This window comes from Triticum aestivum, chromosome 6A (assembly GCF_018294505.1).
Source record: "Triticum aestivum cultivar Chinese Spring chromosome 6A, IWGSC CS RefSeq v2.1, whole genome shotgun sequence".
Classification (NCBI taxonomy): domain Eukaryota; kingdom Viridiplantae; phylum Streptophyta; class Magnoliopsida; order Poales; family Poaceae; genus Triticum; species Triticum aestivum.
In genome coordinates this window covers 596,287,561-596,300,637 of record NC_057809.1, presented here as the reverse complement: position 1 = coordinate 596,300,637, position 13,077 = coordinate 596,287,561, and the positions used below count along the sequence as shown (strand labels likewise).

Genomic DNA, 13,077 nt, shown 5'->3' with positions numbered 1-13,077 from the left:
CCCTCCGTCCCAAAATTCTTGTTTTAGATTTGTCCAGATACGGATGTATCTAATACTTCATATCTCTCAGTTTACAGGGCATGCGCGTACCCCTAGGTCGTCAATTTAACCAACCTTATATAAGTCATATATTACAAAAAATATATCAATATAAACTTCAGATGTTCTATTTTTAAACCGTATAATTTTTGTGTTATATAGTTTACATTAGGGTGATAAAATTGATAACCTAGGTATACGCGCAGGACTTGTAAACTGAAACGAAGGGTACCAAAACATGACTTGATACATCCGTATTTAGACAATCTAAGACGAGAATTTTGGGACGGAGGGAGTATTTTGTAAGCCAGTGGACAAGATAATTATAGTTATCTAGTTTCCTACTCCCTCAATTCCATAATTCTTGTCGTGGGTTTAGTTCAAATTTGGACTGAAACCATGACAAGAATTATGAAAGGGGGGGAGTAAATATTTGCAATATCTAACTTGTTGTATTAGTATGATTTCATGTTCGTTTCTTTTGCAGCTTCGCCATCCTAAGATTTTTTTCAAGCTCGGGCACTGCATATGGTCTAGGTCAACCCTCCTGTCTTTATCTATTAGTCTCGTTGATTTCAGACTTTGACACCCTACATTCATGTTTTCTCCTTCCAAGCGTGTTTGACACTCTCCTGTCTTTATCTATCAGTAGTCTCATAAATTTCAGACTTTGAGACCCTCCATTCATTTCCCCCCTTCCTAAGAGATAATAAGAGCACGGTTTCTGTTGGAAGGACAGAAAATTCCGGCGAGTGTTTGTCTATCCAATCCCAAGCTGATATGCGTGCTACATTATCCACTCACTGCAGTGGAATTGCTCCGAACAGCAATACACCTCAGCTATATCTGTGTGCTATTTTCTTCCCTAGACACAAAAGGTGTAAGGAGACAGCACAATGAATGTGCACCATATTCCCATCTTCTTCCTCCTACTCTTGAGTTCGTTCTGCAAATCCGATGATCAGCTCACACGGGCAAAACCGCTCACCCACGGCGACACACTCATCTCCAAGAGCGGGAACTTTGCTCTCGGCTTCTTCTCCACAACCAGCTCCAACAAGAGTTTTTACCTTGGCATATGGTACCACAGCATCCCTGGCCCACGCACCGTTGTGTGGGTCGCCAATCGAGACAACGCAATCACCACCCCTTCATCTACGATGCTCTCCATCACCACCAGTTCTGATCTGGTGTTGTCTGACTCCAAAGGCCACGCTATTTGGAGGGCTACAAGCAGTATCACCACAGGAGGGGCGGAAGCTTACGCTTTGCTACTCAACTCAGGGAATTTCGTCCTCCGATTGCCAAACTCCACGGACGTGTGGCAAAGCTTTGATCACCCGACGGACACACTACTTCCAACGATGAAACTTTTATTGAGCTACAAGGCCCATGCCGTCGAGCGGCTCATTGCTTGGAAGGGTCCGGACCAAAGTTTTAGATAGCGCGCTAAGCCTCTTAGCGTCGGCCTGACCAAGAGCTATGAAACGCTATAGCGCAGCTATAGCGTGCTAAGCCCCATTTAGCGTTTCAGTATAAATCAATAAAAAATGAAAAAATAAACATAGAATCAGTCATCAACTTGACATATATATACTTGAAAATGGACATATATCAACTACCATACAGTCAAGTTAATAGAAAAATGATACTGTATTATGTAGTTCCTACCATACTCATGCAAACAGCCACATAACATAGTATTATGTAGTTCCTACCATACATAATAAGGACATATATCAGGAGATGGTTCAATTCATTACATAACAGAGCAAAGTTTGGCATAGCAACTAGCAACATACCACCAGCACACTTTGAATAACAAAAGTGGTACATAAACAACATGAGATGGTCCTGAAGAGTACATAAACAACATACCAACTGCCAATGCTTCTTGTTCACATCTGGAAGAGTGCAATACTTCCACGCAGGGTCATCCGAATCAACTTGAGGGAGTGCAGGTGCTGCTACTGAGGCAGTGCTTGAGCCACCAACACCTATGCAGATTAAGGCAATCCAAAGTACGTGATAGAAAAATGTACATCAGTAGCAAATAAACTTTCAATGTATCTGTATTTTGTATATAACTGAAAACTTCAGCAGATTCCTATAGTAGTACAAGCATCCACAAGAAGAGATAACAAAGGATAGATGAGCTTACCTGCTGACGGGATTTGCTGGCTCATGGTCGCCTGGTGGACACCGTCGCCGCGGGGTGCTCCGTCGCCTTGTGGATGCGGTCGTCGCCGTCAGCAGAGGAAGTGGCCAGGAGGGAGCAGCCGAGAGGAAACGTCCGGGAGCTGCGTCGCCTGGTGGAAGGAATACCCCGTCGCTGGGAGGGAGTGGCGAGGAAGGTCAGTCGCCGGAGTGGCAGCTCGAGGCCGTCGCCATGGTTGGTCGTTGGTCGGCCGCCGCCATGGTTCCTGTTTGAGATGAGGACGGGAGTGGGGATAGGGTTTCGCTCGAGAGGAGGGTTGGGGGCATAGTATTCGCTATTGGTAGGCTTGGGCTTTAGCCCGCGTAGCGATTTCATTTTGGGCCGAAAATTTTAGGTCAGAGACGCGGGACGCTAACGCTAGAGGCCCAATTTTCAGCGCTAAATGACATCTAGCGCGCTATTAGCACGCTAACTCTTGTACGTGAAATCGAGCTTCGCGTAGCGCACCACAGTCAGGATGCGTGTAGCGCCGCTATAGCGCGCTATCTAAAACTTTGGTCCGGACACTACTAGGAAAACGGCTATAGATGAAATGGACACTAATGGCGCATCACGTGTGTGGTGCGCCATTAGAATATAGCAATGGCGCACCACATACAGGTACGCCACCTGGTGTGCGATGCGCCATTAGAAGTTTTGAAAAAAAAACAAAATTTGTTACTAATGGCGCACCGTGGGTGTGGTGCGCCATTACTAGTTGACATAGTAATGGCGCACCACACCCACGATGCGCCATTAGAAGTTTTGAAAAAAAAGTAAAAAAAAAAATTGTTAGTAATGGCGCACCAGTGGACAGTGCGCCATTACTAGTTTTTAACTAGTAATGGCGCATTGTCCACTGGTGCGCCATTACTAAGTTTTTTTCAAAAAAAATTCAAAAAAAAATTCAATTTTTTTATATTTTTTTTCAAAACTAGTAATGGCGCACCGTGGGTGTGGTGCGCCATTACTAGTTTAACTACCAATGGCGCACCACCCCACGGTGCGCCATTACTAGTTTGCCCGGCTTCCACCGAATGCACCCCCTCCCCCCTGACCGCTTTTTCAGTTTTAAAAAAATAAAAAAAATGATAAAAATGTCAAAAAAATAAAAGAAAATAAGTTTGCCATGTGATATGTGGTCTAGTTGTTGGGAAAATTTACAAATATAAATTTCGACTTTATTTGCAAAATCTATCTGGAAATTTGTAAAATGGGCATAACTTTTGCATGGGCATAACTTTTGCATACGAACTCGGATTAAAAAGTTTTATATATGAAAAATCATCTACTCGAAAAGTTATATCTGAATTTAACAGGGGGCCGCTAAACATTTTCAAAATCCCCAAAAACCTAACACAAAAAAAGTTACGGGGCTTTTAAGATCTAGAGGCAAAAAAATTCAAAAAAAAAAGGTTTTGAAATTGTTACTAATGGCGCATTTCTGTGTGGTGCGTCATTAATATACCAAATACTAATGGCGCATCGTGGGTCTGGTGCGCCATTAGAATACCAGATTCTAATGGCGTGATGCTAGTGGCGCACCAGTAGTACGCCATTAGTAGCGAAAATAGATGCGCCACTAGCAGCCCTTTTTCTAATAGTGGGATGACCCGTCCTCTGGGGATTTTCTCATGCGGTGGCGACCCTAGCTCGCCGACCCTTCAGAGGCTAATATGGCATGGGACCACGCCATATTCTCGCAGCAATTTGGTTAATGGCGTGTCGGTGTCCGGCGGCACATACCTCAGCAACGCCAGCTCCATTGTGTATGAAACAAACATCAAGCTGGGCGATGAGTTCTACTATATGTTCACTGTCTCTGATGGTTTACCGTTCACGCGTTTGACGCTTGACTACACAGGCGCGCTGAAGTCTCTAAATTGGAACAGACACTCCTCATCATGGACAGTCCTGTTTGAGAGGCCCAAAGCTGCTTGCGACGTCTATGCCTCATGTGGCCCATTCAGCTATTGCGACCTCACTAGTACTGTCCCGGCATGCAAATGCTTCGATGGGTTTGAGCCTGACAGTCTTAACTTTTCAAGCGGTTGTCGGCGAACAGAGGACCTGAATTGTGGCAAGCAAAGTCAGTTCATAACTTTGTCTGGGATGAAGGTCCCTGACAAGTTCTTACATTTAAAGAACAGAAGCTTCGATGAGTGTGCCGCCGAGTGCAGCAACAACTGCTCATGTACGGCGTATGCTTACGCCAATTTGAGCAGTGGTGGTGCTAACGATGACCCGACAAGGTGCTTGGTTTGGACAAGGGAGCTTATCGACACAGGAAAGTCGACTAACTCTGGCGAGAACCTGTACCTTCGCCTTGCTGAGTCTCCTGGTATGCACTGTCCCATTGCCTTGTGAATAGCTAAAAATTTACAACTTCCTCATCTAAATTGTCATATTTTTGCGAACTGAAAGGGAGTAAGAATGTAAGATGGTCGATGGATTTGATAAAAAAAACAGAACATTCCTTCCTTTTAACATCATCTTACAAATACAAAAGATATGTTTCCCAATTACTAAGGTAAGCCATACAACTTCCCCTCTTCACTTTCAAGTGCGTTGAGAATTGTTTTCAGTCCATGTTGTAGCAATTATCCAATAGAGAGAGTTACTATTTTTCTCGCATTGACAATGGCCAAACAATTATTGAGTTTTGGAATAAGCATATTGCAAGATCAAATACTTTTCTAGGTGATCAGATCTTTGATTTACCACAAGCACTGATAGTTCAGGCACTGAAATTACCATAGTATACGTACTTAATTAGCTTGACAGATCCGACATGGTATGGTTGTGCAAGTGAGTCCTGAACTTCTGGTTGGTTGCATTTCTACAGTTGACAACAGCAGTTCACTAAAGGTTTTACTCCCGATTATAGCATTACTGTTGTTGCTGACATGCATTGTCCTCATCTGGACTTACAAATTCAGAGGTAAGATGTCCTCTTTTTTTTGACATATTGTATGAACATTAATGCAAGAGTTAAGGAAAAAAATGGATGTCTTTACCAGCAGGAAAATGGCGAAGGAAGGAAAACCAGAAGAAACTAATGCGAGAATACTTTAGCACATCCGATGAACTCGAAGGCAAAAGTACAGAATTTCCATTTATTAGCTACAAAGAGATCCTTTCAGCAACAAATTTCTTCGCTGATTCAAACTTGCTTGGACGGGGAGATTTTGGCAAAGTTTACAAGGTAATATAAAGTGCTATTTACAGTAGTTTTGGGTTAAAAATGAAACATGCCTAATTTACCCTTCAACAGTTGTCTATCTAACTCTAGAAAAGAGCTTTGAGTCTCAAATCATGATCGGGATGATGTGCCATATATGGGGAGAAGTTGAGAACTTCCGCATTTAGTTGTTGTTGTTCTGACTGAAGCCTTTTGCTTCCCCAGTTGTTAATACATCTCAAAATGGATGCCAAGCAACTTATTTAGTTGTTGTTGTTGTTTACTTGGCATCCATATATGGGGAGAAGTTGAGAACTTATGCATTTAGTCCATGTCCAAAATTGGCGTGCTTTAAAATGAGTTGCCCATTTGCACTAGTTTTGATATTTTAGGGTATACAAGGAGAATACTTCATTGTGTGAAAGGCATTGTGCAGTTGAAAAAGTTAGCTTCCAAGTGTTACTCGACTAAAAAATATGCGCTCTTATAGGGCACAATGGAAGGTGGATATGAGGTTGCTGTGAAAAGGCTTAGTCAGGGTTCTGGTCAAGGTATTGTGGAGTTCAAAAATGAAGTAGTTCTAATTGCGAAACTGCAGCACAAAAACCTAGTCAGCCTTCATGGGTGTTGCATTCAGGAAGATGAGAAGTTACTGATCTATGAATACTTACCTAACAAAAGTTTGGATGCCTTCCTTTTTGGTACGTTTTAGTATGTTGATCTTATGTTGCTTAATTCTTACATTAGCCGGAGTTATACTCATGATGGCTAGATTTGTTTCATATTTGATCAAGATGTTGCACAAAAACACATGCTTGACTGGTCGACACGGTTCAAAATAGTTAAAGGAATAGCAAGAGGTCTTCTTTATCTCCATCAAAATTCAAGATTAACAATAATTCACAGAGATCTCAAAGCAAGCAACATCTTGTTGGACGCAGAAATGACTCCCAAAATTTCAGATTTTGGTATGGCACGAATATTTGGTGCAAACCAGAATCATGCAAACACTACTAGGGTTGTCGGGACATAGTAAGTAACTAGTGAATTAACAAATCCTTAACATTGTACTCTCCATGGCTTAATACAATTTAGTTCATACATTCCTTTCTGACTTGTTGAATGTCTTAAATAGTGGTTACATGTCACCTGAATATGCGATGGGAGGTGCATTTTCTGTTAAAACAGACACATATAGCTTTGGTGTTCTTCTCTTGGAGATTGTTAGTGGCCTGAAGATCAGTTCACCTGAGCTCAAAACAAATTTTTGCAGCCTTATATAACCCCACCCCCACCCCCCCCCCCAACCCCACACACACTGCAAGGGCCCCAACCTCATAAACTACTACTCCCTCCGTCCCAAAATAAAACTAAGACACTTATTTTAGGATGGAGGGAGTACTTGTTAACTTCATCGTCACTTCATTTTCTTGGTCAGGCGTGGAGACTATGGGAAGTTGGAGAAGCAACTGAACTAGTGGACTCTTCTATTGTCGTTAATTGCTCACTTCATGAAGTTCTACGGTGTGTTCATATCGGACTCTTGTGTGTTCAAGACCATCCCAACGATAGGCCACTAATGTCATCGGTTATGCTTATGCTGGAGAATGAAAACACGCTTCTTCCAACTCCAAAGCAACCCGCCTATTTTGCTCTAAGTAATCGTGAAGGTCAAGAAGCAACAGATAACATGGAGAACTCTATAAATGCAATTAGCATCACAGCCTTGGAGGGTCGTTAAATGTTGTATAACTTTGTGTGTGCGGATATTAGTATACTCTCCTTGTGAACTAAACTTTGCATAAGCCGGTTGTGTAGAATACTCGATGTAATTTTTATTATATTTGTGGTGCTTTGTACTACTTCTTAAGTACCTGAGTGTTTTTTGGCAAAAAAAAGTGATGGCCTTCCTTCAGGAGTTGCAAGTGGTCTAGAATTGGTACAGGAGAAAGAAACCAAAGCTGCAGAGAGCCAGGGACCAAGAAGAACTCAGGGGCGACCTCTGAACTTGATGAGTAACTCAGCTCGATCAGGCAAGCATGGGGCCTAAGTTATCGGGACTTTGAAGAGCACAAGCGATGAACGCCGGGCGCATGGTTCAATAGCTCACCCTGAGATCATTTGTGCGCCATCGAATCGAACTTTGTGCAATTAGCTACCTCGTTTGATCTAAATCCCAACGCCAAAGTGAGTGATCACAGACTGTACATCACAAACTGAAGGAGAAGCAGAGCAGAGTCTACAGCAATCCTTCATTCCTAGTAGATCACAAACTGTACATCAACCGAGCAGGAACACAAACAAATACTAGCAAGCATCAGATTCACAAAAACGAAGAAAGAATCAATCAACAGGCAGCAATCAAGTCAACCACACAGCGGTCCTCTACTCTCTACACTCACTGACGCCATCCATGGCGATCGAACGCATGAAACGGCCGTCGCTGATCAGGCGTTCCCGCCCATCGGTGCCGGCTTGTCGCCTCGGTGCGCCTTGTTGTATGCCCGGTGGCGCCGCTCCCTGGCGTAGATCACCCAGAAGATGAGGGACAGCATCACGGCCGACGACACCAGCACCAGCCCGATGTACACCCACCTGCTGTACCGCTCCAGCCCCGGGCAGTAGTTCTGGCTGATGTTGCTGAAGGTGTCGCGCACGAAGGTGCAGTCCTGCAGCTGCACCAGGAACGGCCCATACTGGTACAGCCCCAGGCTCACATTCAGGCCCGCCGCCATCTGCCCGAAGATCCGAGGGGTCAGCCGGCCCACTGTTGTGCAGACCTCAGTCCCTGACACCACCCTCGTCTGGCACTCGAAGCTCCTGAAGACCTGCATTCAGCGGCACGGGCAGACAAACCATTACCAGTGTTGTTCAGAGTTTCACCAAAATGATGTGATCTCAAAGTGCAACTGGCAGCCACAAACTATTCGATTACCTGGGTTGCATTGTCCAAGGTGACCTCTCCGCGGGCGCAGGTGCGCTTGCTCAGATTGGGTCCAAACGGGTTGCAGAGTGTGGGTATCAGTGGCCCTGACTGGTTGTAATAAAAGGGAGTGGCCGCCGGAGGGAAGTTTCGGTTTGACACATTGGAGAGCACCTGGTTCACCAGATTCACTAGTTGTGATGTGACTTCCTTGGTTCGTGTCAGGGTCTCGTTCGCCGTAGCCGGTTCAACACAGGGGATAATGTCATCCAGAGCAGTGTGTTCTGTTGGATGAGCAACCCACTCGTCCATTGAAACACAGGTGTCACCAACAACACTGTCATGACAGAAAAGGTGACAAATAGACGAATAAGACAACTCGTTCATCATAGCATAAGAGTCGTTATCACAAAGTAAGCAAGCACTAGAGCACCAGTGAATGGACCAAAACAAACATACCATGTAACAGTACCTACTTAGTAGTACAGAAAACACGAAATCTTGTTCTACATGCATGAAGCTACATCAAATGCCCCATTTTTTCGCAGTTTTTACCGAGAGTTACATGTTTTCAAACATGATTCTGTACAGGTTTTGCAACAGAAAGGAACAACTTGAAACAAAGCTACTCCCTCCGTTCCTAAATATAAGATGTTTTGGAAGTTCAAAGGGGGAGTATAAAAGATGTTCACAGAATATATGTTCCCATGCCAGAGATATCACCAGGGGCCAAAGTCAGTGGTCCATGTAGCAAAGGAAAAATAATTGTAATTAACTCGACACATAACTTCAAAACAAAATAAAGTACACCATAGCAACCAGCTATCGCTACTATCACTAAATGGATTTTGTTCTCAAACTAACCCCTTCCGACTTCGTAGATCCCAGTTTATCCTAAAAGAGAGGAATGATGATGATGGTAGACAGATGGGTTTACGGTCTGTACTTGTCAATAGTGAGTGCTGATAGCATGGATTTGAAGGAACCAGAGAACACAGTACAAAAGTGAGTGGAGTAAGAACAAAGAAATTATTTGGTAGTTGGGGCTTCAGAGTCCAATTAACCAGCAATAACAAGGAAAAACGCCAGGATGAAAATATATTGTCATTTTCGATGCATATAGTTGCAAGATAGATATAGACTGTTGATGATTTGATGCAGGTGCTACATCATGTGCTGTCAACATGCCCCAACCATGATCTGGCCTTACACTGAAATAGGCGTGGCACCAAAACCAAATAATGGGCACTAATCTGTAAAAGACTATTTAACTTCACAATATAACTATATATTAGCTGGCTATCTACCATTTGATTACAAAGATTAGTTAAACCTGGCTGTAGCTTACGTAGAAACTTATAGAAACACTTCAAACAACAGTTCTTTGTGCACATTAACACTAACAAAAACTTCTACTGAGTGTTCTTCTATATGCATATTAACACTTCATAAAAAAAATGTGCATATTAATACTACAGAAATTTTTTACTGAGTGCGAAGATTGCAAAAGGGTGGAGTACATACTTGTGCAGAAGAAGGAATACACCACACAGGATAAAGGTCCCGGTGACTAGTATCCATCCAACAACCACCAAACTGCATAAAAATTGAATAAATGAGCAATATGCATGGTTTATCACAAAGAAAGGGGAATTCAAGCATGTTAGCATAAACAAAGGTCTGAACTTACATGTTGACAAGGAATTGCAGCCCGAGGATGGATAACACTGGTAAAATCAAACCATCAGCATGTTAGCATAAAATGGACTTAGTTTTGTTCAGAAATGCATACAGTTACATTCATTTTTTAACCAATGTAAAAAATCATAAGCACTTACGGAAGCCAATAAATGCCAGAAGAAGCATTACTGCTGCAATGATAATCAAAGCTAGCCGCCTGAAATGAAATTTGTCAATCATGTGCATGATAACCAGCCCCTGTCATATTGCATCATTAATTAAGAGGAAATTGTGATGACAAGGAAAAATGATACTTACACTTGATTCAGCAATTTTTGGATCTTCACAGAATTTTCAGATGTTCTAGTAGAAAGATCGGTAGCTGATGTGTTCAATTTTGCCTGAATTTCATTGATCTCACCCATCACATTTGGAGGAAGTAAGAACTGTCCTATGTCAACCTTCTTTGCAGCGGATAGACTATCCGAGAGGTTCCTAAGGTTTTCAACAGTGAAATCCGCCTGGTCGACGACGAAATCCAAGGTGGTCGTTGTGCTTGCATGGAATTTGCCCTGGCCAACATACAGCACAACACTTCCAGCACTGGTAGCATTGACGGGATGGAATTAGTTTAGCAAACGCAATTCAAAAATATGCCGATGCAAGAAACATGGAACAACCCGGCTTTACAAGTGTGAGTACTTACATTGCCGCGCAAGTGAATAATATCAGGAGTATCAGTGAAAGGGCATATGCTATTCTGGAGTAGTTGTAACTGTGGTGCGGGCAGCAGCAATGGTGGCAGGAAATCCCCAGCATAAGAAGGAAGAACAGCACAAACCACAGCAAGGCCACGACGAACAAGGGATACGCTGTGTATCCAACAGACTGAAACAAAAGAATCAGGGGACAATAATATTGTTACTATCCAAGCAACAGACATAAGCAGATAACAGAGATGCACGCTTAGTTTTCAAACAGACTTACAGCCCAGTAGTGAACTTCGCTGATATTCCAACCTCCTTCATATCTGTTGAACGCATTCAGAGGGTCCTTTCGAAATGTTCGATGTTCCGCCAACACAAAGGAGCTGTTGGTAGTGACATTTATGTCAGCAGGAGCTTCAGCAACTGATCTTCTCACCACCAAGCCATGCGTATCTGATTGTTTCCAATGAGAGTTTCTTGTTACAACCAGGAAACATAGGTAAATCACATGATAATATTACTATATCCCAGCACATAGGCATACTCCATGCTGGTGTGATAATATATACTCCCTCTGTAACTTTCTAAAAGACGTTTTTAGAGTCCATGAAACTGTCAAAAATCGTCTTAAATTAAGTTACAGAATAACTTGAACAAAAAAGGAAGTTGTGGGTGCAGATCTTCAAATTACCAAACAGACTTGAAACTCACAGATCGAAGCTAGAAGAAATTTTGTGGGGAATTAAGCCTCATATAATGGAGAACTATACTACTAAATGATTGGGAAAATAACTCCAGGAACATTAGTACATCACTCGGATGCCTGAAGGCAACCTACTGAAAACCACCTGTGGATAAAGCAAGAGTGGAGATGGGGATGAGTCACGCATCGAAAGGGACGGAAGACTGGACCAGAAATGAGAAATCCATTTGAGGTACGGAAAGAATTTGAGAGCGGCATTCCTGAAACCCAGCTACAGGAACTTGGAAAAAATGTCTCGCTAAAAAGAGGATGAAATAATTGGTGTGCCGTCACAAGAACGCAGGAGACCGAAATTCGTGAGGCTGCCAAGATGCCAACACCATTCTGAAAATCTTCATACTGAAAATAGGCAGCGGCGTGACATAAACATATTAGCAAAATTCAGATATTTTTCTGTTTTTTACAGAGAGATACAGATTCATCGAGAGCAAGAGCCTGAATCCAGAAATCAAGACGTCGGTAGCACAACACGTGATTCTTTTTTCAGATAAAAATTGAGGGGAGAAAAAGAAGAGGACAAGAAAGAGATGCGCGGAAACCTGAGGACCACAGAGCAGTAAAAAAATTGGGGGCCGAGTATTTCCGCATCAACAATCCGACTTGGTAGAATAATAATGCCCGGAAATCGCACAGAGATATTCTAACGAACACGCATGACAAAAGCAACCGCTACTCGCGCATGAATCATCAACACGGCCAGCAATCTCCGCGACAAATCAGGCAACGGAAACAAGAAACAACGGGGAGAAGTAACCTTGGCCGGAGTGGAGCGCCCGGTGGGGCTCGCGGGGAGCGCGGTGCGTCCCGGCGGCGCAGAAGGAGAGCGCGACGAGGAGGAGCAGCGCGACGCGCACGAGGCGCGCGGGCAATGCCATGGCAGAGCCGAGCAGGTCACCCTCCTCCGTCCTCCCTCTGCCGCCAAGCAAGATCGATTCGGCACACACGGAGAGGAGATGGGAACAAGGGGAGGGCTTCAGGCGGAACAAGAAAGGGACGGGCTTTGCGATGAAGACAGACAGGGGGAGATTTATCCGGCCTCGCCTCGCTGTTCTTCTTCGCGGTTTCGGGTGCGATTCCGATGGATTTCTCGTGGAAATGGGAGGGAGCGGGGTTAAAGATGGGGGATTTGGCTTTTGCGGCAGACAGGGAGAGACTCTCCTCCTCCTCTTCCTCACTCCTGGGCCGCCGCATATGTGGTGGTCTGTGGCTCGGCGTGTGTCACTGCGGCGCGTCTTGTGTTCTTCCCAAACTGCCCACGGGGAACTGTTCGGTGACTGTTGGGATGGGGAAGTTACCGTCGTGCCCCTCGGTTGTCAAGGCATCTCCAATGCTAATCCCCAAATCAGAAGTCATGTCCGTCCATGGACCGGTAGAGACCAGTCCGTAGATACTGATAATACGAGAGGTTCTCAACCATCCAAGTGTAGAAGCAAATGTCTAGAGACATTTCGAACGGAATTTAATGAATTTAATGAAAATAAACAAATTTAATGCAAAATTACACGAACCGGACGAATCTCATTGAAATTTTGATAGTGTTTACATAATAACGAATGATTTACATCTAAAACGGAGCACAAACATTAT

The 13,077-nt window shown here is 43.6% G+C and overlaps 2 protein-coding genes and 1 long non-coding RNA gene across 3 annotated transcripts; 1 reads left to right on the top strand and 2 right to left on the bottom strand.

Annotated features, from left to right (window-relative positions):
• The first annotated feature begins 935 nt into the window (after positions 1-935).
• Positions 936-7,520, top strand: LOC123128819 (G-type lectin S-receptor-like serine/threonine-protein kinase At1g11330). Its single transcript, XM_044548916.1, has 10 exons — positions 936-1,358; positions 1,428-1,476; positions 3,855-4,064; positions 4,149-4,577; positions 5,082-5,177; positions 5,332-5,441; positions 5,908-6,118; positions 6,380-6,449; positions 6,553-6,698; positions 6,851-7,520. The coding sequence occupies exons 1-10, from the start codon at positions 936-938 to the stop codon at positions 7,156-7,158; spliced, it is 2,052 nt and encodes a 683-aa protein (XP_044404851.1). The 3' UTR covers positions 7,159-7,520.
• Positions 1,760-2,668, bottom strand: LOC123128821 (uncharacterized). The gene is made up of 2 exons (XR_006463455.1): positions 2,201-2,668; positions 1,760-2,036 (listed from the first exon to the last, which is right to left on the bottom strand). It is a non-coding gene; the product is annotated as an uncharacterized lncRNA (long non-coding RNA).
• A 137-nt stretch (positions 7,521-7,657) lies between the features above and the next one.
• Positions 7,658-12,695, bottom strand: LOC123128820 (uncharacterized). The gene is made up of 9 exons (XM_044548918.1): positions 12,245-12,695; positions 11,008-11,180; positions 10,727-10,908; positions 10,339-10,623; positions 10,179-10,237; positions 10,031-10,067; positions 9,865-9,936; positions 8,353-8,677; positions 7,658-8,245 (listed from the first exon to the last, which is right to left on the bottom strand). The coding sequence occupies exons 1-9, from the start codon at positions 12,363-12,365 to the stop codon at positions 7,865-7,867; spliced, it is 1,635 nt and encodes a 544-aa protein (XP_044404853.1). The 5' UTR covers positions 12,366-12,695; the 3' UTR covers positions 7,658-7,864.
• Between the last annotated feature and the right edge of the window lie 382 nt (positions 12,696-13,077).

Excerpts from the sequence above, each read along its gene's own strand:
- LOC123128819 (XM_044548916.1), top strand. The coding sequence starts at position 936 with ATGAATGTGCACCATATTCCCATCTTCTTCCTCCTACTCTTGAGTTCG. Across the intron at positions 6,119-6,379 it reads TTTGGATGCCTTCCTTTTTG|ATTTTGGTATGGCACGAATA; the intron begins GTACGTTTTAGT and ends CCAAAATTTCAG. Across the intron at positions 6,699-6,850 it reads AAATTTTTGCAGCCTTATAT|GTCAGGCGTGGAGACTATGG; the intron begins AACCCCACCCCC and ends TTCATTTTCTTG.
- LOC123128820 (XM_044548918.1), bottom strand. The coding sequence starts at position 12,365 with ATGGCATTGCCCGCGCGCCTCGTGCGCGTCGCGCTGCTCCTCCTCGTC. Across the intron at positions 11,181-12,244 it reads GGCGCTCCACTCCGGCCAAG|ATACGCATGGCTTGGTGGTG; the intron begins GTTACTTCTCCC and ends GGAAACAATCAG. Across the intron at positions 10,909-11,007 it reads GCGAAGTTCACTACTGGGCT|TCTGTTGGATACACAGCGTA; the intron begins GTAAGTCTGTTT and ends CTTTTGTTTCAG.